The following is a 27930-nucleotide window of genomic DNA, read 5'->3' on the forward strand; positions in this document are numbered from 1 at the left end:
AGAATTGGCCCTAATTAGAAATGAACTTCACACAAAAAGATTTCTCCTAGACCAAATCAACAAAGATCTTCTTACACTTCACCTCAGACTCAGCAACAAGATTCACCCCTTACTTTGGGACAAATCCAAACAACTCGCTGTCTGGAGAGCCGAAACACAGACCACCCTCAAAACAGACACACACACCAACAAACTCAGAAAACTACAACAATGCCAGAAACCAACTCCCCCCTCACAGCCACACATGAAACAAACAGTGCACAACATCTCAGACAAGATCCTCACCGAAGCCGAAACCAAGGTCCTTTCAAAAGGATTCAACTTTGCTGTTGCTCCCAAACACATCCCCACAGAAACCATCATATGCGGAGTTGAAACCAGCCTGACCAAAACCAACCCTGATGAGGCTAATAGAATCAGACTCGAAATCACCAACATCCTCTGCACTAGCAAACCACCCAAAAGCAACTTATCCAAGAAGAACAAACTGCACTACGTAACCTGAAAGAAGACACCAGCATAATAATCCTACCAGCAGACAAGGGCAACGCGACAGTGGTTATGAACACATCTGACTACCAAACCAAGTTAACCAACCTACTCCTAGACCCCACATACAAACCCCTAAAGACAGACCCCACCACCTACCTAGAAAAAACCACCAGATCCAAAATAAAAGCCTCCCCATCAGTGAAGAAATCCAGCAAAGAATCATACCCAGAGAGAAATCATCCAGATGCCCTAAGCTTTATGGTCTCCCCAAGATACACAAAGAAGGAACTCCACTTAGACCAATAGTCAGCTCCATAGGCTCACCTCTACAAAACCTAGCCAAATTTCTCGCCAAACAACTACAGCCCTATGCAGAATCCATCAACTCACATGTAAGAAACTCATTCCAGTTCATCGAGATCATAAAGAAACAAAACTTACAACCCAGCGACCTACCTGTTAGCTTCGATGTCATATCCCTCTTCACCCAAGTGCCAATAAAAGAAGCCTTGACAGCCATCCAAAACAAATACAACCCCCAAGCACATCCTAGATCTGACCAACCACTGTCTATCCAATACATACTTCACCTACAATGGACAAAAATACAAACAAATAGAAGGAGCACCCATGGGATCACCCCTCTCACCTGTCATCGCAAACCTCTACATGGAACACTTTGAAACACAAGCTCTAGAAAAATATGATCACAAACCCAAACTCTGGCTCAGATACGTAGATGACACCTTCATAATCTGGCCACACGGGAAAGAAAAACTGAACAACTTCCTCACACACCTCAACAGCCTACACCCCAAAATACAATTCACCATGGAAACAGAAGCTAACAATCAACTTCCCTTCCTAGATGTCTTGGTATACAAAAAACCCAATGGCTCCCTAGGACACACCATCTACCAAAAGAAAACACATACAAACCGCTATCTACACGCACTCTCACACCACCACCCAGCACAGATCAATTCCGTAGCTGAGACACTCATCTCCAGAACAAAATGCTTAGCTGATGAACAACACCTAAAAACCGAACTAAACACTCTCACCAATGTACTAACAGCCAATGGATTTCAAAGAAAGAAGATCACCCACCTAATCCAAAAAGAAACCCCAACCAAAATCCAAGACAGAGAACAAGAGAACGGCAAAGCCCTCCTCCCATATATAAAAGGCACTACAGACAAAATCAGCAAGATCCTCCAAAAACACAACATTAAAACAGCATTCTGCACAAACAGAAAAATATCCACCATCCTAAGAAACCCCAAAGACAAAATCGAGTTAGAAAACCAAGGAGTATATGAAATCCCCTGCACTGCCTGCCTCACCACATACATTGGACAAACTAACAGAAGAATAAGTGCACGCGTTGAAGAACATAAGAACTCAATCAAAAAGAAGAACCAACCTCTTCCCTGGTCCAACACCTCAAAGCCACAGGACATGAGATTGACTTTAAAAATACCAGAACTATCGCCAAAACTGAACACCACAGCAGCAGAATAATCAGAGAAGCCATAGAGATAGAAAAACGCCCACACAGCATGAATAAAAGAGATGACACCTCCCGCTTACCAGCCATTTGGAAACCCGCCCTCATGAACAGACGAGTACCCAACATGATAAATGACACCAGACCCACACCCATGAGGGCCACACAAGATGCCACCACCACACTTCCACGTAAAAATCAGACTCACACCCACACAGAAGATGAGACACGACCACAGACCAGAAGCCGCACTGCAGCTGCATCACTACCCACTTCAAACTCCTCTGAACCATACATGAAGCGAACTGACCCCCACCATGAAGATGTGCACGACCACGAACTCGAAGCCAAACGAACACAGACCCAGACCCCAAACTCAAAGCCATATTAAAAACCCAAAATGCTACATCACAGCCACCCGCTCAGGACATCACATCAGAAAACTCAAGAAATTACACCTCAAGAACTCAAGAAGTCACAACACAGCAAATGACCCAGGATATCACAGCACAAGACCAAGGATACCACAGCAATAAATCTCACAAGGTCATCACACAACCCATTACCCAAGCTGTTACTACACAGGAGGCTAATGGAAAAGAGATCAAAACACAAACGACCCAGGAGATTACAACGCAAGACCCAGGATACCACAACAAAAGAACTCACAAGCCCATCACACAACCCATTACCCAAGCCGTTAAAACACAAGAGGCTAACGACCCAGGAGATGACAGCACAAGATCCAGGATATCTCTACAACAAAAGGCCATTACACAGCCCATTATACCAACATCAACTCCATCAACCAATCAAGAGGCTGCAGCACAGCCAACCAGCCCAGCACACCATCCCCACCACTTGTATATATAGAGAGATGGCAGCTCCGGTCACACACTGCTTGCACTGGCACTAAGCCGAAAGCACCAGCCTGAAGATGGCGAGTGGGACCTCGCCGAACGCGTTGCCTAGATACTTTGAATCTTACGCGGGAGAAAACCCGAATAACCAAAGATCCACATACAAATACCCGCGAGAACCTCAGAAAACATATATCTATCTATCTATCTATCTATCTATCTATCTATCTATCTATCTATCTATATATATATATATATATATATATATATTTGCTTTTAAAGTTGTAGCAGCGTTTCGGCAGAATCTCATATGAGATTCTGCCAAAACGTTGCTACAACTTTAAAAGCACAACTACAATGACGTGGGAAAATACCCGAAAAAGCTGAATGCCACACACACACACACACACACACACACACACATATATATATGTTGTAGCAACATTTTGGCAGAATCTCATCTCGTCTTGGTCTGTGTTTATTGGTCTTGGAGTTTGCTGTGTTCTGCTTGATTGGTGTTTCTAATATCTTCTGTCTGTTTTGTGGCTTTTTTTGTCTTGATTGGCTGGCAACATTGTGTTTCTTGTATTGGAGGCTTTTAGTGCGGCTTGGCTCCCAGTAAAAGGACAGCTATCATTTATTAGGAAGCTAGGTTTCATCTGGGTGCCTGGTTGGGGTGTGTTTGAGCTGGAGGGTATCAGGGGGAGTCTGTTTGTGCCCAGGTGTTTGCCTGGCTTGTGGTGTGGAGATTTTTTTGTTTGAGAGTGCAGGCTTCCAGATAATTGACTGTCTGGTGGAGTCATATCTTCTATTCATGCTTTCAGGTCTTTTCAGGCCATAGAGATTGAAAAAAGACCAATAAACACAGACCAAGATGCCCAACCAATCAGAATGAAGAAAAAAAACATTCTGAAACGGCTGTGAAAGTCTGACTCACAGACAAACACAATACAGAAGCCTGATGGTGGCAGATGAGATTCTGCCGAAACGTTGCTACAACTTTAAAAGCACAACTATAATGACATGGGAAATATATATATGTTTGTGGGTAAATATATGGGTAAATATATATACATATATTTGTTTTCTGAGGTTCTCGCGTATTTGTATGTGGATCTTTGGTTATGGGTTTTCCAGCGTAGATTGAATCTGGCAGCGTTGATGAAGTCTCATTCATCATCTTCAGGCTTGTGTCTTCGAAGACACAAGCCTGAAGATGATGAATGAGACTTCATCGAAACGCTGCTAGATACTTCCAATCTCGGAGAAAACCCGAATAACCAAAGATCCATATATATATGGATGCGATATATATATATATGCAGGTCTTGGTGTGTTCAGGTCTTTTCCTGTGTAAAATCAATCTTACATGGAAAAAGACCCGAACGCGCCAAGACCTGCATACCTGTACCCGTGAAAATCTACGGAAACAAATATGTGTGTGTGTGTGTGTGTGTGTGTGTGTGAAATTAGGATCGGTTTGTTCCATTTCACATATGATAAAATTTCTGCCTGAAAACCATGGTCAAGATGGGTAAAGCTGAACTAAACTGACTACTGGTCTCATTTGGTATAAATGACTATTAGCCTCTTACAAGCCTGCTTCCAATTGGACATGATGAACAAACCCCACAGTTATAGCCACCAGTTTTTTTCTTTGATGTTGACATTATGAAGCACATCATGTCCGTTTTCAATATTGAGAATAGTGTTTTTGTTTAATTCTACCTTTCTCTGTTATTTTTTTAAAAAGATACCCAGATAAAGACCTTGCTGATAATTATTGCCGTAATCCTGACAGTTCTGAGAAGCCTTGGTGTTATACAGTGGATCGGGCCAAGGAGCGTGAATTCTGTCACATTCGTAAATGCAGTAAGTCCTTCTGAGGTCCAGTTCTTAGTTGGAAATATATCACAAAGGGATTAGTCATTATCTAATTTTCAGATGCACTGGGGAATTTGAGACTATGTGGAGACAAATGGTATTTTAATACATTTACAAAAGCTACATGTAACAAAGAAAGAAAAATCTTCAGATGACTATCTACTATTTTATGATGCACAAAATCTGTCTCTTAATACGTAAAATGCAGCGTGAAAGTCCTCAGGGTGGTTAAATTACTGTGATTAATTTCTGGTTCAGTTTGCATCCTAGTCAGTCCCTATATCCAGATCAGAGCAAGCTCATGCGCTAACTCAGTTCACTGAGCGAAAACTATAGCTTAAAATTTACTTATCAAAACATCTACAACAACCTAAACTCAATTAACTAGCTAATGGGACAAAAGACAGGCATAAACACAGAGAGAAAGCTATAAACAACAGGCTAGAGATAAAAGGATAGAGGGCCTAATAGTAGCACCAATCTCTGTTATCTATCTCTCAAAAGGTACAAAACTTTCCAGAGCCTCTGAAAACAATACTGTAAGACCATCCCAAAGGAAGCAGACTTTGCTTATTTCAACCGTACCCCTTTTATGTGCATAACAGCAGCAGAATAGAAGCAGATAAGGCAGGATGCCAGATAATTAGAAAAAAAAATGTGGATGGGAATCATGTGCTCAACAATGTATGCAGGGTTTTTTGGGGGGCTGATTCAATAGTGTCTAATCCAGTGTTTGTCAGCCTCAGCAGCCTAGCCAGCATTGGAATTCTGGGAGTTGAAGTCCGTGCATCTTAAAGAGGCTGAAGTTGAAAACACCGCTTTCATCCATTTTGTAATTGTAGATTGCACTTAATGAAAATTGGAATGTAAATTTTACAGTTTTAAAATGTTGAATCTTGAATAAGTAAAAGCGTTCTTACAAGTGAAGGTGAATATACTATCCCAGGAAAATGTTGCAGGATCCAATCTGGGTTGGTCGCTGGGACCAGAGGTTTAGTCTTCCGAGCTTTTGGAGCTGTGCTGGAGCCCATCCTCTGGGAACCCATGTCTAGCAGAGTGTGACCGACCCAGATTGGATCCCCAAAACATTCTTTTCCAGCCACTTTGATGTAAGTTCAGGAATGAACGTGGTATTCTTTTTTTCATTCATGCTATGAAGGATTTGTGATACACTTTGTGATTTGATTTCCGTGGATTCTCCCTTTTGGAAGCAGAGAAACGTCCACACCTGCCTACTACAACCAACTGCTTCCGGCTGAAAGGAGACGACTATCGAGGCAAGGTGAATGTCACTACATCGGGCGTCCCCTGCCAACGCTGGGACTCACAGACACCACACCGACACAATTTCCACCCTGAGAAATATCCATGCAAGTATGCATTGGGGATGCTGTTCTGCCAGAAATATAGTCAAAGTAGAAATGGGAGTGGAAGCATTTCCTCTGAAAAGGTCTCCTGCTCCTGGGCATAAAAAGTCCCACCACTTGAGCTTCATCCCACTACATGAGATTATCCATTTTGGTTTGAGACAAAAGTAGGGGGTTTTTTTTCCTCTTTTTTGGTCTACCCTACAGCCCAGAGGTGGTATTCAGCAGGTTCTGACCAGTTCTGGAGAACTGGTAGTGAAAATTTTAATTAGTTTGGAGAACTGGCAAATACCAACTCTGACTGGAGATTTTACAGTATCCTTCCCCTGCCATGCCCATCAAGCCACGCCCACAGAACCGGTAGTAAAAAAATTTGAATCCCACCACTGCTACAGCCCAGTAATGGGCTAGTGATGGGTGGACCTTTGCTCTATTCTTTTGAAGATCAGCGTCAGCGTTCCAAGTAATGCACTCATAGAAGACAGAGCTCCGAGGCAGGTAGATTCCTCAAAGAACAATTTTATTGGATACATCATATTGGCACAACTGGTGAAAACCAATTCTGAAAGTTCCCGTGGTTTTCACCTCATTAAAAGAGAAAGTTTTCCCCCTTTCCCCAAGTCATCAATCACATGGTCCAATTGAGGTGCTGGCCAGTTGCCTAGTTACTTCACTCCTCCTCTCACAGCCACCTGTTGAAATGACCTTGATTCCCACAGGAAAACTTCTTATTTTGACTATTTCCCTCCTTCTCCCATCTAGTGGTAACCCTGAAGTCTCAATAACGGCCCCAGCCAGGTTCGCTTCAGGATTGACAATCAGTCAAGTGATGCCACTTGGGCATAGTTAGTTTGACTTTATTATTTCACTAGAGACAGGAAGGCTGTTTCCTTTCCATCAGAGTAATTTTACAGATATCAGCCCAAGAAAAAGGGACATTATTTTTGTTCTGGTTTGCACAGCATGATAAACAGTAAAACTTTAGAAAATGACTCCGAACCGATTCTCTTTAAATACCGTGCATCCTATGCTTTAGGGAGTATATATTCAAAGAAAGGAAATTCTTATTACACTTCAAAAGGGAAAAAGGAAAAGAAGCCAAATGCTTTACTAACCCCTCCCTTTGGCTTTTCTCCAACAAAATGTTCTATGAAAATTGCTTGTGAGCGTTGGCTTCATTTAGGAATTCCACTTGAATATCTGTGCCTGTTAGTGCCTACATTTCATTCTCTGTATTTTTAGTGCAGAAGTCCAACAGGATTGAGAATGGATTGCTGTGCTCATCTCCATCACTCTCTCTGTCTTTCCTCATAGTGAGTGAGGCCTTTGTGCTGTAGCATCACAAATGGTGGCCAGATTGCCTGCAGTGCCTCAGTCTAAGCCTTTTCTCATGAGTGAGTGGAACATTATTCACAAATTTTACCTTGGCCCCAAACAGTGCCAGTTGTATCATTTGTGACCCCCATTGCTTGCCCTAAACCTGTCTCTGCTGTATCCAATTCACTCCCCATCAGCAAGTTGAACGATTTCTCCTCTGGCTTTGCTGATGCCTCCTAAGCAAAGGGACTAATATGGAAGCTGTCTTCTTTTCTTTGGAAACTTGGAAAGTGCCTGGCAGGTTTCTTGATAGGTATACTTGCTCCAAGGCCTCATTCTCAAGTCTGAAAGCAAGGCAGGAGGACAGGCAGGATAGCTTACCCATAAAGATTGTCCAGCTTTGAAGAAACCTTGATTCCAGATGTCACTGGTTTTCTCTCTGAGGACAGATGTATTCCAGGTCAGGTCTCTGGTGACAATAGCAAAGCATTTTACCTAGAAAGGACAGTGTCTCGGGTTCTCCAGTTACAAATCATTTAGAGATTTCAAAGTTAAGACAGTCTATTGATGAAGCTCAGAATCTGACTGAAAGCCTATGTAGTAAACTAACTTGGATGATTACAGAACTTCACTAACCACAGGTCTGTGTAAGTCTGGGACTGTGTAAGTCTAAAAAAACAAATCTTATGACAGTTAATTGTGGACCAATTAACCCTGAAGTATCTTCCAGAGTGCTCAGTCTTGGAAACTGCAACAGAGTTTATATTGGAGGCCTGCTAGAAGCATTGGGTACATCTTCAGAAGAATGCTGAGGTTCTGCCTTGGTTCTACCTTGTAGAGACCTAAGTGAGAATTACTGTCGGAATCCTGATGGTTCAGAGGCTCCCTGGTGCTTCACTACCATGACCAGCCTGCCTAGAGCTTTCTGTTTCCAGATCAAGCGCTGTGCTGAGGATGTGGAGGCAGAAGGTAAGAATGGTGGCCCCAAGTTGGGATCTAGAAAGAGTTTTTTTCCCCAGAGACTCTTCTCACAGGAGTCTGGGCTGTATTATTCATAATGTTTGAAGTGTTTATTCTCATGGCGCGAGAAAAGAAGCAGCAGAGTTCTACCTGCGTATCATTTGAGTGACTATTAGGATTCTATAAGTCACCATGATGATGATGCAGATCAAAGGGCAAAATACTGAGTGCTTCTATTTTTCCATCCCAGCTCTTGATTTTCTGTTCCCTCTTTCAGCCCATCTATAATCCAATTTTCTGTAGTCACTGTGATGTTTCCCCCTCAAGGTTACCCCTTGTAGCAAGTCTTGGGTTCTCGAAGAGTCTTATTAGTTATTGAACAGAGATTGGTAAACTGTTGCTCTCTAGATCTTCCAGGAGAGCATAATCCCTTGGTGGTTGGAAAGCATAATGTTTGAAACTCAAATATTTGTACATAATGTGTGTACCAAGACAGGCAAATGAACTCAGGTGAGTCTTTGATTTCCACAGACTGTTACCATGGAAATGGGGAAGATTACCAAGGCACAGTTAGTAAGACCCGGAAAGGAATTACCTGCCAGAAATGGAAGGAGAAAACCCCTCACACACTCCAGTAAGTGTATGAATGGTGGGAAATTTATCAGTATGCTGTTTCCCCTTCCCTCGTTAAGTCTTGGTCATAACAGGGAGAAAGAGTTAACCCTATTAGCACCTAGACTTCATGAAAAATGCTCAGATGGCAGCTATTTGGCTTGATTCTGTGAGAAAGCATCTCACCTCTCATGGCCTGAGCTCACCCAACCTATTCACTGTTTTCTGAGGGCAAGATTGACAGGATCTTAAATGTGTCATTAGGAACCATGCCAAGTTTTTGAAAAATAAAATGTTAATAATAACATGGAATATACTTCCATGAATGATGAAAGTATAAAAAATGGACCTAACAAAAACAATATTTTCAGTGGTGGTGGTGGGGGAATATCTCAGTGGAAGACAAGGAGAAAAATGGTGGCTGATTACTTGCTATACAGATAGGGCCCTTTCTTAAGTTCTGGAATGATGGAAAATTGGTGAGTTCATAAAGCTTACTGGAAAAAAAGAGTTCTAGAATAGTATTTCTCTATTATATGGCTGCTTTGGGAAATAGAAACCACCTTCTCTTTTGGTTGAAGGAGGTGGGCAAGGCCATAAAAAGAGAAATGCCCTGTGTTCATAGTCCATTGCAGCTCTTCCCACAAAGGTGATGGCTATCCATCCAAGAAAGAACATTTGTTGAATGACGTGAATCGATGATTAAGAAAGGGACAAGCGAGAACAGAAAAGGTAATTGGATCATTTAAAGACCAAATATCACTCATTCTTTATGTCCTTGTATCAGAATCCTGCAAACTCCTTCTCAGGTTCTCTTATGCTCAAAGTTCCCTGTAATGTTTGATTTATTCTTGTTATCTTTGCCTTTGATTAGGAAACAGTAACAGCCTTTTCCCAGTTGTCAGACAGATACAACCTTCACACATTCAACAAATTGTACATCCACTCTGCAAGCAGATCTGTATTTTAAGATGTCTCCATCATTCTGTCTCCCAACTGCAGCCTTATCATTTTTAAACATTCTCACAACATTGTAGTTCTTATTCAAAGCTCTAAAATACTCCCTCCATTCAATTATCAAAGATCAAGTTAGTTGAGTTTGACAGAGACAATGCAGTGAACAAGTACAATTTATATATAAATAGAGAAGAGCCACAGCAGGTAGATGTCACATTGACATGTGCTTGTCAGAAGTGTGCAAATAGATAAGAGCGAATATACTGAAATCCCTGAAGAAAAACTGCATTTTTTCAGAAGTCAAAGATGAATTTTAGGGAAAAATTAGTATCTGTTGATGGAAATGCTTTCAAGTGTCTGAATCATCCATAAGAACACATTGACAACTATATGTAACTTTTATTTTAAAAAACACAGTAATCTCCTAAGTATGAAACAGAAAAAATGACACAATACTGAACAGTCTTTTTGAATTTTCCTAGGCACTTCTTCCCCTTACTACCTAATGTGCGCCTTGAACAGAACTATTGTCGTAACCCTGACAATGACAGTCATGGGCCCTGGTGCTACACTATGGATCCTAACACTCAATTTGATTACTGTGCCATTAAACCATGTGGTAAGTTTGATTCATGATGAAGCAATGGACTCTGCCTTAGTGTCTATTCTTGGGAGCCAGCTACAGATGTTGTCATCTTGCCTAGATTTTCTTCAAGGGGCCAAGATTATTCATGTCCACATTGGCCTCTGTGTGGCCAGAAATCTTTGGCTTACTTGTTCTTTTTTGAAGCAGTAGTTGTTTCTTTGTTTGCAACACAAGTTGTTTGAGCATTTGAAAGCATATAAATAGTGGTGCATGCATTCACAATATAAATTAAACAGTCTAGCACAACCACAACTCCCCATTTCCAAGAGGGGAAGATGGGCAGCATATAAATACAATAAATACATGAATAAAATATACAACAATATGATTTCTTATTGATCGTTGAGGTATTTATATTTATATTCATAACAGAACTGAGCACCTCTGGATTTCCAAATATTGTTAGATTCCAATCCTATTAACTTCAGAAAGTAGGGCCAGTGGAGACTTCCGGTTTGAGCTTCTTCAGCGATAGACCGAAATCCGTGATCATGTGCAGTTTCAATCCATGCTCGCCACCGGAGTGCCCCGAGCTGGCTGGATTCGGGGCTAAGCCACCCCGTAGACGTGGTGAAGAGGGGGGAGGCTGCCAGCAGGGTTGAGGAGAGCCACATCTCTCCTCCCCAGCTGGCCATTACTCCCTTTCCCAAAGGCAGTTGCAATGGTGGTCAGAAATGGCCACCTCAAAGAAGAACTCAACCGGAAAAGAATGTGCAGGAAGAAGATAAGAAGAGAAAGTTTTGGCTGACCGGATCGAACTGAAAAAGCAACAACATAAAGTACCCTGGAATTTGAACTATGAAGAATAACATTGTTCCCAAAGAAGATTTTGAAGCGGTGAATGAGAGAGGGAAGGGAAAGGATTTGGTTTCTTTTCTTTCTTTCTCCATATTGACAACTAAGAGATTTAAGTAAGAAACTGACAAAAAACCACTTTGACATTAACAGGCATTTAAGCTGAAAATAAAATGTCAAAGGGATAATAAAGACTTTTTGACTTTCAAAAATTTTTAAAAGAAGGAAAGGAGAGAAAAGGAAAAACAAAAGGGTGGGATCTGGAAAAATGGAGGAGACCACCTGGAAGTAAAAGGAATTAACAGTGAAATTTTAACAAGATTCCTAAAAGATACATTCTAACTGAAACTTTGTAGCAAGATAATAGAACCCCAGGAAGAGAAAGTGGAAAAAAGAAGCAAGAAGAAACAGCTTTGGATTATTTGGATTGCTTGGTGATTTTTGGATTTTTGGTTATTGGATTTAAAGGATTCAAATCAATCAGGTGGTTGCTTAAAAGTTTTTAAAATGGTATTACTCTTGGAAGAACTAAAAATGGAACTTAAAAACAGAAAGAAGATGCACAAGAAGGAAGAGGTTTTTTTGGCTTCGTATTTCAATTTTTAGAAATGGAGATCCTGAAGTATGAGAAAGAACAAGAAATGCCTGTAGAACAAGAAGGGCGGGACAAAGAAGAAGAAGGGCGGGACAATGACCAAGTAATTCTATGTGGAGAAAAGAAAGGAAAGGGGAGAAAGAGTGAAAAATTTAAGATCTGAAAAAACAACCAAAAAAAGAGAGAATAGTTTGAAAAGTAATTACAATATTAGGAAGAAACAGAAGAGAGGATTACAGAAGAGAGACTTAGAATTAGAGAGACAAGGGGTCAAAAAGGGGAGGGAGAAGAAGAATGGGAAGAGGGAAAGGAAAAGAAGCTATAAAGGACAGAAACAGAATATAGAGAAACAGGGAAAACGTATAAGGATTAAAGGTATAAGCCTATTTAGAAGACATAGCGATAATGGCTGAAAATTTAATTGAAAGAGGGATTCTGCAAGGGTACATAAGATAGTATTGTTATATTAGAAATAGAAATGAATTTAGAAAATATGAAATAAGTGTGGTTAAAGTGATAGATAAAATACTCATTGTAATCTAATGGAATGTTTGTTAATAAATAAAGAGAATGAGAGAATGAAATTAGGAAAGGATGGGAACATTTCAATTATTATTAATGAGTTGTAAAAAATTAAGTGAATAGGAATATGAAAGAAATATGAAAAAATATGGAAATATTATAAGTGTTCCTAAGGAAGTATGATATCCCATTGAAAAGAAATGTTAAAGATGTTAAAGATTATAACTAACATTAATAATAGAGCTGAATTGGAATAGAATAAGTATTTTATTTACTATTGTTATATATATATATACTTTCTCTTTAAGAACTTAGTGTGTATTTTAAGAATGTACCAAGCAGAATTCGACTGGAAGTTATGTGTTATATTGAATGTTATAATTGTAAAGGCATAAATTGAAGTTTAAATAAGAGTTGAATGGACAAAAATTAAAAGATACAAAGGTGTCATACTCCAATCAGTAACTAAAGGGGAAAATTTTGTTTAATTACAAAAGAAAATATGAAATTGAAACAGGACAGACAAAAGTATAAATATAATGATTAGAAAGATATTGAAACTTAGGAAAAGATACATAATTGAACTTAGAAAGGAATGAGATAATTAAAAGGAAGGTTGAGAAAACTAAGGGAAGGGAAAAAATATTGAGAAAATGTTAAAATAGTAATAAGATATGGAATAGAACACAAAGATGAATATGAATTGAGTTTGTGTCTGTATGGAGGTGATAACTCGGGAACATGCTATTCTCAAAAAAAGATACTGTGTTTCTCCAACAATACAGCCTCCACCAATAGGAAGGCCCAGCATGATTTCTAGGCATGAGGTGAAATTAAGCCCCACCCCCAAAATTTAGGCCTATTTAAACCATGCATTTCCTCGCCATTTCTCACATCGTTCGTTAGAACTACACGAGGTGAAGAGAAATGGGGGGGAAGGGCGGAGGTGGGTATGAGGAGAAAACTTGCCTTTAGGAGTGCCCTGCAGGTAGACTAGGCTAGAATACCCCGATCTACCGATAGAACATCAGCCGATAGAAGCTCCCCAAAGGCAGAGTCCCCAGCCGCTTCAGGGCGTGGCGTGGCTGCCCATGTCCCCTCGCCTTTGAGGCAGTCTCTTCGGGCGATGGAAGCTCCCCAAGTGCAGTCACCAGCCACTTGATCGGCCAGTAGAAGTGGCCTCGCGGCGAGGGAGTGTGTGTGTGCACTCACCCGAGGCCGCTTCTACCGGCTGATAGAAGTGGCTGGTGACTGCACTTGGGGAGCTTCCATCGCCCGAAAGAGACTGCCTAAAGGAGAGGGACACAGGCAGCCACGCCATGCCCTGAAGCGGCTGGGAACTCTGCCTTCAGGGAGCTTTTGTCATCCGATAGAAGCGGCCTCGTGGTGAGGGGAGTGTGTGTGCGCACTCGCCCCGAGGCCGCTTCTACCGGCCGATCGAAGTGTCTGGTGACTGCACTTGGGGAGCTTCCATTGCCCAAAAGAGACTGCCTAAAGGCGAGGGGACACGGGTAGCCACACCTCGCCCCGAAGCAGCTGGGGACTCTGCCTTCGGGGAGCTTTCATCGGCCAATAGAAGCGGCCTTGCGGTGAGGTATGTGTGTATGGGCCACTCTAGGTGGGGGAGGAAATTAAGTCACCCCCGAAAAGACGGCCTAGCCATTTTTTCAGGGGTCAAAAAAAAAAAAAAAAAGGCCCGGCCTTATTTTGTGAGAAGCACAGGTATTTTATTTGTATTATGTTTTGTGAAAACCCAAATAAAATTTTTACAAAAAAGAAAAGAAAAAAAAGAAAAGAAAGCAGGGCCAGTGGTTTGGGAAAAGGGGAATGATAATTCAACAATCTCTGGAACACTTGTTGCTTCAAGTTCTTGCAAAGTAGTAGTTTTCCTTTGTTTTTTCAAAAATCAATGGAAGATTTTATGTCTTAGTTTTTTTGCTTCAGAAACAACCATGAATATGTAATGGCATATGATTCTGAATGCCAAGTACAGGTGGAACCTCTGGTCGTGAACGCTTCCGTTCATGACCAAATTGGGTGATGACCAAATTTTTTTACTTCTGATTGTGAACGGGTGCTCGGGTGGCGACCCAGCAGTGGCGATTTGCCCATCCGTGCCGATTTCCCCTTCTGTGCCGCACCATTCTGTTTTACGCGCATGTACTTTCGGTGACGACCAAATCGGGTGATGACCAAATTCTCGGAACGGATTACGGTCGTCACCTGAGGTAATGCCTGAAATCTGGTTTGGCTAGATGCTGTGCTAGAAACCAGGAAACTGTGATTTTTAGTCTAGTCTTAGACATGATATATACCTGGGGAACTTTGGGCCAGTCACTCTCTCTCAGTCCAACCCACCTCAAAGTGTGCTTGCTATGGGGAAAATAGGAATTAAGAGGATTAAGTATGTGAACCACCTTGAGTTGACCAAAATAAAGATGGGATATAAATCCAATGAATCAACGAATGCTTGTTCAACACCTTATCAAAACATGTTTTTCTACTCTGCTGTATAAGGTGCGACAGACACTTTTCCCTCTTAAAATGGTCCTGAACCAGAAGACACCACAACAGAAGCTTACACGCAGTTCAGCTCACAATCAATTTACAGAGGTGTGCTTGTCACTCAAGACAAAACACATGCATTTTGTAGAAACAAAAGCCTTCTACAATGAGTATGAATGATAAGCTTCATAGACTTTGGCACCTCAGAGACTGCCATGAAATAAATAAACAATATGTGGAATGTAGATGTGCATGCATCAATTCATGTTTTGCTTTGTTTCTACAGCTGATGACAAGAAGCAGTCCAATTTGCTAAATCCAGGTGAGCTTTCTGCCAGGCATTCTATTTGTGGTAATTTTGTGAGAAAAATAGTTTTGCTGAGAAAGGGAAACAGGTGCATGAGTTTTCCCTCTGCCTTTGGCTTCAGGTGACTATGTGAATAGTTAGAAATGAAGTGTGTTGCTTTAAAAAAAAACATTTAAGGACAATATGTCATGATTTGACTCCCCGGTTGCAGAGAACGTGGTTTTTGACCAGTGTGGCAAGAGGAATGAACGAATACAGATACGGGCTCGGGTTGTAGGAGGTGGACCTGGAAACTCACCTTGGACAGTCAGCATCCGCAATAGGTGAGCAGAATCTGATTGGTGGTGGGAGATCAGGTGGTTCAAAAAATATTGGCTGCAGATACCTTACATGGCAAACCAGAGAATGAATCTTGAGAGGAGAAGAATCACTTCAGTAGTTCTTTTAAAAGAGGAAATCGTAACCCTGTGAGCAACTTTGAACCATCAGTATTGTTACTCATTGTCTTCTGGAGTGGCAGCTCCTAAATTTTTTTGCAAAAAAGGGAAACTTCTCTGTGCTTCCCTGCAAACCAACTAGATGTTCCTATGAGGCTGTTTTGTGCACTTGGATCTCTTTTTACCCAAGACCAGAAACAGGCACACAGTGCACAGCTGTTGAATGACTTGCTGCAAAGTTGCATGTTGCCACCAACCTGGACCCATCCCCCCAAGAGGTAGGTTTTGGGGGGTGGGTTTGCTTCTGTGACATGTGCCACTTTTTTTGCTTTCCAGAGAAGGACTCCATTTCTGCGGAGGATCATTGGTAAAAGAGGAGTGGGTAATCAGCACCCGGATGTGTTTCTCCTCCTGGTAAGCAGAGTTCTGGCAAAACCTATATTAGAAATCCCCTCCCTCCTTTCTTGCACGTTTTTCTTTTTCTTTGATTTCTTTCTTTTTCTTTTTTTCTTTTTTCTTTTCCATTGATTTTTTGCTAGCTTTTATCATGCGGTTTGAAAGTTTTGATAAAAATTATATATACAACGACCTTAAAGAAAATAAGTTGTCAATTACAAATCATTTTTGTTTTTGTTTTACATTCAGCACTTTCACAGGCCACATAGCTGTCACAGGGTTACTGATGTTTTACTTCTGTCTGTCGTTCAAATCTAGATTATTTTCAGAGGCCAGAAAGGATTTCTAAATTGCATGTTGAAGGAATTAATGCAGTGGTGGGATTCAATTTTTTTTTACTACCGGTTCTGTAGGCATGGCTTGGTGGGCGTGGCGTGGCTTGGTGGGCGTGGCGTGGCTTAGTGGGCATGGCATGACTTGGTGGGCATGGCATGGCTTGGTGGGCGTGGTGTGGCTTGGTGGGCGTGGCGTGGCTTGGTGGGCATGGCAGGGGAAGGATACTGTAAAATCGCCATTCCCTCCCCACTCCTGGGGGAAGGTTACTGCAAAATCCCATTCCCTTCCCACCCCATTAACCTGCTTTCCAGCTCCGTTCTCCTGTGCAGGGCAACAAAAGAAGACCCAGCCAATCAGCTGGGACTCGGGAGGCAGAGAATAGATGGGGCCAGGGCCAGTCAGAGCTGGTATTTGCCAGTTTCTGAACTACTCAAAATTTCCACTACCGGTTCTCCAGAACTGGTCAGAACCTGCTGAATACTATCTCTGAATTAATGGCGTTAGTACTGGTATATTGGATGCTTTTGTGCTTTTTATATTCTGTTGAAAACTTTTTTTTAATAAAAAATATTATTTTGGTTTTTACACATATTATCTTTTGCCTATTATTGGTAGCACTCTTGGGCGATGTAGGCTGAAAAGTGGGATATAAATAAAATACAGTGATAAACAAGGCTATATAAATCCATAGGCATATGTATTAAACAGCTGTCATTCACAGACACCAGAGCATGACTAGCTTTGAGTCACTGGACTATTTTGTATCTTTAACTAAGCAAATAGGCTTGCTTGTTGTTTTGCTGAGCACTTTCTTCCAGCACAGAGAGAAGCGGGTAGACAAGTGGACTCAGCTCTCTGGAATGGCAATATTGTCTGGGGGTTAATAAGAGTTGAAGGCCCCACTTCACAGGGTAGAGGCTACCCAAGAAGTAAGGCGGCCCAAGAAAAATGGCTCAGCAATCATCCCTCTGTAGTCTGACTTCAAGGTAACCAAATAACAGGACAAAGTTTGCTAACAGCCAGAGAACAGCCTGAGAACATATCTATAAATAAATCAATCTAAAACAAGCTATGGGTACATTCTGTGATTCATTTTAGGTGGGGGTGACATAAATCTTTCATTTTAAATACTTTTAAATACTTAAAATCAAAGCTTATTGGGGGAAGGCGTCATTGAATCAGGGTAAGTAAGCCAGTTATGTGAAATTGCTTAAAATGCTTACTTTTGGATAATATATATCAGTGGTATGCTTCCTTGTGTTTTCCAAAGAGACTGTGGTATTCATATGCTCATTATCCTCTGATGTCATGACTGAGTATGGATTGGAATTCGAATCTCACTAATCCAAGCCCGAGATTACTCAGAGTGACAGCAGCAATTAGTACAGTGATGAATGCCTGCTTCAAAAATGGTTATGAAAACAAGCGTATGGTATGTGTCCTGTTTGTTGAAGAGAGTATGTTATTTTCCATTATATTTGCTATATAAATGTGACTGCAGTCAGCAGAACTCAAAGGACTTTACCTTTATAGCTGCAGAAAAGTGTCATGAGAGACGGAAATGATTCATATCTTATTAACTTTTCCTACCGGTTCTTGGGAAGCTGCTGTTGAGGGAGAGGCGTCAGTGAACTTGTAACAATTATTAATTCCTCTTCTTGGCAGTGATGCTGACTTAACTGGTTACTACGTCTTGCTTGGAACACTCTTTAAGAACCCTGGTCCTAATGACCCAAACAAACAGGACATTCCTATAATTAAGATTGTCTGTGGTCCCTCTGAGTCACTTGTGGTGATGCTGAAATTGCAGAGGTGAGTGACTTTTCAGATTTTCTGTATCCCATATAGCACGAAAGCAACTTAGTTTGCATACCAAGAGGCGGAGGTCAAGGCTTCCTCAATAGGGGTTGCTAAGAGCCTTCTGCACTGTTGCATTTTGGGATCTGTAAGATATATACTTTGTTGTAGAGAAATCTCACTGAGGTGGAGAATCAGAATGGACCCAATGAAACGAGGCAAAGGAAAGGAACATTTCACACAGTTAGCATACAGTAATGGATGTATTAGACTTGGACAACAGAGGTCCTCAATCTGTCAGTGTGTTCCACCCTCTATCCTGAGCTGTATGGCTTGTGGGGAAGGAGCTGGTGAAGATGGTGGTATGCTGCAAAAAAAAGCTTACAAACAGAAACAATTAAGAGACGTGATAGCAATAGCACTTAGACTTATATACTGCTTTACAGCCTTCTCTAAGTGGTTTACAGAGTCAGCATATTACCAACAATCTGAGCCCACATTTTTACCGACCTCGGAAGGATGAGTCAACCTCGAGCTGGTGAGATTCAAACTGCCGGCAGCAGGCAGTCAGCAGAAGTAGCCTGCAATACTGCATTCTAACCACTGTGCCACCACAGCTCTGTAGGATAGGAATGTCTAGCAGGTAGATTGGGTTATCCAGGGCCAAGACTAAATTTGGCAGCAATCTTACTATTTGAAGATGTTTCTTTTCTTTTCTTTTCTTTTTACAGACAGGCAGCTTCCTTCCTTGGACTTTGCAGATAATGCAAAGTCCAAGGAAGATTTAGATTTCCTTTCCCAGTCAGTTCCAAGAAAATTAAATTAGAATTATTAGATTCAGTGATTCTCAATCAGGTAAGCTGATCTCTTCACGTCTCGTCTAGAAGAAACCTAGCCGTGGTTTTTACCATCAAAGACATCCCTTGTCAGACACAGAGAATTAAGCTGAAATACTATTTATTTATGTCTCCGCTCTTAATTGTTGGATATATTCCTGCTTCAGGAACTGTAACCTGAATCCTAACCAAGGCTGATCTCATATCTTAAAAATCTTTATGAACAAAATACATAATTGCATCTTTAGAAAACATATTCCAGTGCTGTGCTATGGATGGCAGAGCAAAGCAGAGCGAAAACATGAAGCCGGGCAGGAAAACCACATCCTTAATGGCAATGATGCTGACTTAACATTCATCAGTAGGCATTTATCCACATTATGTTACAGTGCTCCCAGCCCTTCTTTGAACTGAGGGAAAGCTGTATTGACCTAACGTTTGCTATCCCATTGCCCTTCTCTATCTTGAACTGGTTGGCTTTGTTTTGTGTTCTGCCATCTGACTTCCCCTCAGGTTACAAAGCCCAATACTATTTACCTACTTCCTTTGGATGGTAGTAAAATATGGGCGGTGGTTATAATAATAAGGGCTAGACTGACTTTAATGTGCCTTACATTTAAGCTGAGGATGAGACGACGGCAACATGATGAGGGTGCAGTGGGGAAAGAGGTGGCCAGGGCAGGTTTGGGTTGTGATTAGGTACAAGTGGGAATTGTCCTGGGACTGAGAAGACAGGATGTACATAGCTTTCAGGCAAAAGGTGTTATATGCTAAACATATTTCCCTGTGTGGTGTATTTTTCTTCCTCTGCTAAAAGTTGCTTTGGTGACTGAAGCTGCTAAAGAAACTGATACAAAGGAGTAGTCAGTTAGTAGCTTTTACAAGAAAACCAGCTTCCATGAATTTGGTTTACAAGAAGGGATTTAATAGATTGAAAACTTAAAAGGCTCACTCAAGGTAGATTCACACAGTCCCCAAGCTTGTGGTGCTTCAAAACAGCTCCCTCCTACTTTCATTTTTTGCTGAAGGCCTCCAAGCAGCAGCTCTCACCATTCATGGCAGAAAGATCAGTCATGGGTGTGATGCCATCCATCCAGCCAAGCTTGGGTGTGCTTGGAATGTGATCAGCACTTTGAAGTGGCTTCTGGGTACAGAACAGAGATGTGTTATTAGTTGCTTTATGCTTGCACTTTCTCACCACAGGCCTGCACTTCTGAATCAACGTGTGGCATTGATCTGCCTTCCACCCGAGCGTTACATTGTGCCCGAGAACACCGAGTGTGAGATTGCAGGATGGGGTAGCACTGGAGGTACAGTCTGGAAAAAAGACATCATCAAACCTAATTGACCCAATCTCTTATTCAAGGAATTCTATCTTGCTGGGACAAGGAAATAAAAATGTGGATCCCCCGGATATAAAGTGTGTGACAATTTAACCATTAGTTCTCAGGAACTGGCTAGGTAATATTCCCCCTCACATTTTTATTCCTTGTCCACTGGGAGAGAAAAACTGGAGCATGACTGGGAATTGAAGTCTGCATGTGTAAGCAGAGCCACAGCCCTGGCAGGATTGTATTCCACATTGTCTAGAATAGTCAGCTTATCAAAATGGAGCTTCTATCAATTCCTTTTTAGGAATTGCTTATTTAGGTTAGTGGAGTTCTGAGTACAAAATTTACTCCACTGACCCAATTCTAAGCAAAAATGTGACCAATGAGTTTAGGATAGTAGCTGATACTTCTTAATTGGAATAATGTTTGATCAGTTATGAAATTTGTCTACTTCTTTAAACCAAAAGGCATCTAATGTTAAGTCTCCTATTGTTTTTTAATAAGGAAGCACAAAAGCCCTCTTTAAATTTTCTACTGCTGTTATGCAAATTTCAGAGGGATATGAAGTTATTAGAAAGTGAAGACATAAATAGGAATACTTTCCATATTGAGAATCTCTCAGAAAAGTAACCAAGACCAAAATTTCCAACATTTTATTAACCAGATATCCTTCCAATTAAGTTACATGAACGATTTTTTAAACTATTGTATGATTCAGGCATTTCAATGAAACTTTATTTAGAACAGATTTCTGAACTCATATTATTAAGGTGATGAAAAAAAATCCTGTTTGAATATTATCAATTTGCCCTATTTGAAATTTGAGTGGTTCATGGCACTATAGAGTTTGATAACTACTTATTGGCATTGTTTCTTAAATTTTCATTTAAGTAATACAGATTTTTAAAGGGACATTGGCATATCCTGACTATTAACTACCTTGATATTTAGCATTTTGAAAGGCTATCATGTTGTTGGGATGGTTTGGATGATGTGGGTAATAACACTGACTTGATTATTTATTCATGTTTATACTGCATGTGCCTAGCCAATAATATTCTTATCTGGGCAGTCTGTTACATAAGATGAGAAATACACAATATCATAATAAACTGCAGCACAAATATTTTTAATACAGCACGTAGCAACTCTGCTAAACAAATAATTCCCTCAAATTTGTCAAACTATTTACTAAGTCTGCATTACTATTACTATTAATCCTCCCATCCTTCCTTTCACTCATCTCCTCCCACTTATGACTGTATGACTGTAACCTTGTTGCTTGCATCCTAACAATTTTTATTGACTGTTTCCTAGTATGATTTGATTGCTTATTGTACCCTATGACTATTATTAAGTGCTGTACCTTATGATTCTTGACTCTTGATGAATGTATCTTTTCTTTTATGTATACTGAGAGCATTTGCACCAAGACAAATTCCTTGTGTGTCCAATCACACATGTCCAATAAAGAATTCTATTCTATTTATCTAGATATAGGAATAAAAATATACACTCCAGCATATACATACTGATTCTGTTGTAAAAGCTCAAACTTTTTACAGGTGTGAGCACATAAAAAGCTAACCACCAACAAATTACCCAAAAGTAATACGAGGTGGCTGAAGTGAGTTGTCCCATTCTGACTATAAAAAGGGTCTCACCATCTGAACGGTCCATAGCTCACACATTTTCTAATGCTTTGGATCTTCTTCGTATACAGGAACTGGGAATGACAATGTCCTCAATGTGGCCAGGCTGCCAGTCATGAACAATCAAAACTGCAGTGCGGCACTTCGAGGCCATCTGAAGGAGAATGAGTTATGTACATCGCCACTGAAAGTTGGCGTGGGAGCCTGTGAGGTGAGCAGGGCAGGGAGGTGGGTTTGTACTGAACTGAATTGCTTGGCTTGCATTGAGATGAAGGTTGGTGACAGTAAAACTCCATCAAGTCACTGGCTGAGAGAAGTAAATATACAAATGAGAGGCCAACATCTGGAAAGTTGAATAGTAAAGAAAAGGGAAACGGCTTACAGAAAGGCCAGAAACGTCGTACCTCCAATAACCCCAGCCTAAGATGCTTAACAATTTGATAAAATGCTTTTAGTTTTGAAAAAAAAAAGGCTAATCTCCTAAATCACCTAATCTCGCAGTTTTACAATATTCATGTAAATATCTCAAGCTAGGCAATTTTGTGAGATTGATCTAAAAAAATGGAGACGGGCATGGGCATTTATGAGGTTGCATGATGCCCCCCTAAAAAGTTACCTGCCAACCTCTTGGTTGGTTTGTTTTTTTAAGATGAGCAGTGGGAAATAGTCCCCCAAAACATGAACTTAAAAGTGAAGCTGCGGATAAATGATTTCAAGGCAAAAAGGTTAGGGAAGCCATTTGAGAAAATGTCCGAGGTAGAAAACCAACCCATATACTTTGTGAGGTGTTGCTGTGCTCCTTAAGCTAGAGCTTGTTTTTGACTTGACTTGGTCTTTTTGTCTGTAGGGTGACTTTGGAGGTCCTTTGGCCTGCCTGACTCAAGAATGCTGGGTGCTACAAGGTGTGATCACCCCATTGCGGGTATGTGCTCGCAAAGACGTGCCTGCCACTTTCATCCGAGTCTCTATGTATGTTGACTGGATCAACAAAGTGATGAGGCTGAGCTGAACTGTTGTATATTTATCATAAATTCCTGCCCGTCTCTCTCTCTCCCTTCTCAGAATTAGTGTGGAGCAACCATGCTCATGTCATGTGAAAAGCACTGCCAAAAAAAGACTCTTCCAAAAGCTGACATCAGTAATGAGGTTTTTTTACTCCATTTTGTGGAGTTTATCTAAGAAGATCTGCAACAATTAATTGCTTATTATAGTGCATCTTTTGCTAGGCACTTAGCTGAAGAAAAGTTGATGATAATGACTATCATGGCTTCAAACATTATCAAATTTTATGAGAACAATGGAAGCATCCTCCGAGAAGTGTGAACCAATAATATACCAAAGTCCTGAACATATGACTAAGCTAATGTTCTTTAACTAACAGATTTAACAGATTAACTGAGTTAGAAGGGATCATGTACTGTAGGTCATCTAGTCCAACCCCCCCAAAGCAGGAAACCTTACACCCTCTCTGACAAATGGCAGTCCAATCTCTTCTTGAAAGCCTCCAGTGATGAAGCTCTCATAACTTCCGAAGGCAAGCTGTTCCATTGGTTGATTGTTCTCACTGTCAGAAAATTTTTCCTTATTTCTAGGTTGAATCTTTCCTTGTTCAGTTTCCATCCATTATTCCTTGTCTGGTTTTCAGGTGCTTTGGAAAATAGCTTGACCCCTTTCTTTCTATGGCAGCCACTCAAATATTGGAAGACTTCTGTCATGTCTTCCCTGGTCCTTCTCTTCATTAGATTAGCCATGCCCAGTTCCTGTAACTGTTCTTCATATGTTTTAGTCTCCAGTCCCCTAATTATCTTGGTTGCTCTTCTCTGCACTTTTTCTAGAATCTCAACATCTTTTTTATAGTGTGGTGACCAAAACGGGATGCTGTATTCTAGGTGTGGTCTTACCAAGGCTTTCTAGAGTGGTATTAGTACCTCACTTGATCTTGATTGTATCCCTTTATTAATGCAATTTAGGATTGCATTGGCCTTTTTGGTTGCCACCACATACTGTTGGCTCATATTTAACTGGTTGTCCACTAAGACTCCAAGAACCCTGTCACAGTTACTGCTATTAAACCTGGTTTCACCCGGTCTATATGTGTACTTTTGGTTTTTCTTCCCTAAGTGTAAGACTTTACTTTTCTCTACATTGAATTTCATTTTGTTAGATAGGACCCAGTGTTCAAGTCTGTCAAGATCCATCTGGATTTTGAGTCTATCATCTAGGGTGTTAGTTATTCCTGCCACTTAGTTTCACCTGCAAATTTGGTAAATTCTCCTTCTATTCCCTCATCTTAGTCATTTATGAAGATATTGAAGAATATTGAAGGGCCTAAGATGGAACCTTGTGGTACCCCACTGCTTACTTACTTACTTACTTAGACCCATTCAGGACTACTCATTGAGTATAGTATCAGCCAGTTGCGAATCCATCTGGTGGTGATGCTATCTATCCCCATCTAATAATGTATTGCATTATTAAATCATCCACATCCTTTTAATAGGACTGGTTGGTTGTTATCCATGAGTATCAGCTCTTTCAGTGAATATATTCATGGGCAGAAGTTTCAATATGTAAGACTTTAACCATAGCCGCCTCATTGGAACAGGTCTTGGCTTTATATTTCACATGGACATTGTCTGCAATTTCTTTTTTCTACCATCAGCATTAAAAGTTCAATTGAGGCTGAATATCCTCCAGATTTAAAGAAATATGGCTGCCCTTAGAACACATGTACCATTTCCAAGTCCTGGGATAATTTCTGGAAAATAGGTTCTGGAGACTTTCAGTGTGGTTTTCTGAAAATTCGTTCCCTCTTTTGTTATCACTTGGGATCTGGTGTTCTCCAGATGTCAAAAGGTTACAAATCATAGACAAGTGTTCATGGGAGCTATTGTCCAAGGCAGCTGAATGTAATCAGCCTCTTTATCCTCTGAACCAGCATATGAGACATCATACCATATCTATTTTTGCAGTCCAGACATTCAGTTTTTAAAAATGTTAATGATTAATGTATTGGTGCATTATGGGTCTGTTAACCTGTATGTGGTTCAAGTTTTTTTCACATCTGAAATGACATCTCCGTAGTGCAGGAAAAACCTAACCGTTTTTCTATTGTAACAGTATAATATTTCTATGTTATTCTCTGAAATACTATTTCTCCAGTAACATATAAATTATAGCCATCACAAATGATTGTACTGCATTTTATCTCTCTTATGTAATCACAGTTATATTGTTTGTAGCAACTGCATGCCAAATTTTATGTAGCCATTCTTATATAGGCTTAAATTTTGATATAAGAATTTTGATATACTGACATTTTGATATACTGTCATTTTTACTGTAACATCATTCATATCATTAAAGAAATCCTGGCTTTGGAAATAAGATATAGGATGATTTGTAGCAGATCATCATGGGTTTTGGACACTGATCTAGCACACCAAAATCTAAATGGTTTTCTGGCCCTCCTCTTTAAAAAGCCAGTATTTGGAGAAACCCAGCAGCAGGGTTTTGAGTGAAAGGATATCTGATCTTATTTGAATATTAGTTACCAATCGATGAATATGTTGAGACAAACTCAGCATATCTTTAGTTTCATTTTCCTTTCATGGCACTGCACAGAACTTTGTATCTGATCATTATTTTCAATTCAACAAATTGAAATTCTCTCGAATAAATAATTACAGAAAATCATAAGCTACAAGGCTTCCCCTTCCAAAGAGACACTAAAAATCAGTATCTGAAATCCAGTTCTCATGTATATTTTTCTAACTATAGGTTATGCGTTGATGAAAATATTTAATGTCAAATATATATATCTTTAAAAACCTTGCTGGGGTTAAAAATGACTTAACCACTAGTCTTATTGTGTTCTGACCAAGGCTTCCAAGACCGTAATTATATGCACCCTTATTTTTTAAAAAAGTCTTGTTTTATTGCAAGGCTGGGAATTATTTTTATTCCCAGCCGGTAATGAATCTCAAACAGTCCCTTGAGATAAGCACTCACCTTTCTTTCCTGTGAAGTGCTGCCAATAATAGAAGTGTCCAATGAACTAGAAAAAAACCCAACCGAAGTACAAAGAGCTTCAAGAATGAATCTGAACCGAACGAATGACTTTGCTTCCTGCAAATGTTTCATCATCTTTGCCTGTCCTTTATATCTTATGGGAGGGGCAATCACCTCCCAGCCTTACTCCCGAGTCGCCCCTTTTGTTTCAGCTGCTCTCACCTTCTAGCAGTTCTGCGCACATGCGCACTGGGAACAGGCTCCCCTTGTTCCTCTGCCTTGCTGTTGCCACACTCCAAAGGCTCCGGAAGCAGCACCTCACTCCCAGATGGTCCTGGCCCTATCTCTGCATCAGATGCAGGACCCTCGTCCGAGTTCTCTCCAGATTCCCGGACTGATCCCCTTTCTTTCCCACTGTCCAATTTTGCTGCCGTCTGCACAGGCTGCCGGCAAACCACAACACTGCATTTCCTCCCAGTCCCTGATATTAGGAACAGAAACAAGTCATTGCAACTAAATTGCCTCCTAACCAAATTAAACATTTGCCTCACAGTATTACTCACATTCATTGTATATAAACAAGTACAGTATTTAGAATTGTGGATCAATCTATATTCAAAGGGCAGAGAGGTGATTTGGAATGTATGGAGGACTGATGCCGCATTTGTCACTATCACATGTGCCTGGATCTTGTGCAACTCCAAGAAAAGATGCAGTTTCAAGAATTTACTGACATGATAGATCATGAGCAGACCTGAATATGTCAACTCATTATTTTTGCTTCAAAAAGCAAACAACAAAACCAAAACAACAATCCTACTCTCTATTGGCATCTCAATTTCAAAGAAGGAAATTCCAGCCTTACTTTCAGATACCAGATGAGTACCCTTATATCTTACCAAAGGTCAGGAAAGTCTGTTTCTAAAGGACTAAGAAGAAAGAACATTTTCCAATGTAAATTAAGCTGCTGCTCCTGGGTACATTCAAGATCTCTCCTATTTCTGATGCTGTCTTTTCCTCTTACATTTATTGTAAATGCAGACGTTATTTAAAGGTTGGAAGGTAGTCTATAATTATATATAGCTTATGTTCAAGATGATAGATTCCTCCTATTGCCGTCATCTAGAACAAACCTTTCAGGAACAAGAACCACAGCCAAACTGTGCTCCCCACTTCTCCTCAAAGATGGTGCAAAAGAATAATATGGTTAATGCTATCAAAAGCTGCTGAAATAAAGGTTGAGGGTTTCACATTATCTGATCCTGATCTTTCCAAAGGCAATCCACAAGTGTGACCAATACCGTTTTTGTGCTATATCCTGACAGCCAAGTGTCCATCTGCCTCTTCTTGGATCCTTCCTTACCTCAAGGTTGCCCTTATGTTTACTCCCAAGTTTGAGTCAGCATGGCAGAGTCATAGATCACACTTAGATCTTGTTGACTGTCTTCTTTGGAACTTTACTCTATTTTCCTCAACCCCACCAAGACCCTGCCAATTCACTTCCTGTGTGTGAGATGGTGTTACAGCTTCATAAGAGTCCATCACTAGTGAATGAGTTTATCATTAATATCTATGGTAAACATAAATATTTGTATTTATTGATAGAGGAAAATGATAGGCATTTTCCATCAAAGTTTCTAAAAGCAATAAACATTTAATCAGAGAACTGGGAAAGAATAAAAACAGTCTTTGATATTTATTTATTTGTTTGTTTATTAAATGTGTTTATCCCTCATGGTTCAGGAAATTCTGAGTGGATATCATTAACCATTCATTAATCATCAAAATATCATTAATGCCGAGAC

At 40.4% G+C, this 27930-nt stretch overlaps 1 protein-coding gene across 2 annotated transcripts in view; it reads left to right on the plus strand.

Annotated features, from left to right (window-relative positions):
* The window catches only part of MST1 (macrophage stimulating 1), a 40167-nt gene extending 14223 nt beyond the window's left edge, over positions 1–25944 (plus strand). Inside the window, exons 7-18 of one of the 2 annotated variants that reach the window (XM_087954980.1) lie at positions 4616–4734; positions 5961–6120; positions 8269–8399; positions 8922–9024; positions 10442–10578; positions 15309–15344; positions 15541–15652; positions 16103–16180; positions 18164–18310; positions 20335–20441; positions 22186–22325; positions 22962–25944. In XM_087954980.1, the coding sequence (XP_087811106.1) occupies positions 8333–8399; positions 8922–9024; positions 10442–10578; positions 15309–15344; positions 15541–15652; positions 16103–16180; positions 18164–18310; positions 20335–20441; positions 22186–22325; positions 22962–23123 (1089 nt within the window). In that variant the 5' untranslated portion in view covers positions 4616–4734; positions 5961–6120; positions 8269–8332 and the 3' untranslated portion in view covers positions 23124–25944. Of the gene's footprint in view, positions 1–4615; positions 4735–5957; positions 6121–8268; positions 8400–8921; positions 9025–10441; positions 10579–15308; positions 15345–15540; positions 15653–16102; positions 16181–18163; positions 18311–20334; positions 20442–22185; positions 22326–22961 lie in introns of both variants that reach the window. The other variant, XM_087954981.1, reaches the window with a different exon arrangement.
* The last annotated feature ends 1986 nt before the right edge of the window (positions 25945–27930 follow it).

The sequence above is a fragment of the Notechis scutatus genome, chromosome 2, assembly GCF_049901735.1.
Source record: "Notechis scutatus isolate UNSWTSFEM ecotype Mainland chromosome 2, rNotScu1.2, whole genome shotgun sequence".
In the NCBI taxonomy this organism is placed as follows: Eukaryota; Metazoa; Chordata; class Lepidosauria; order Squamata; family Elapidae; genus Notechis; species Notechis scutatus.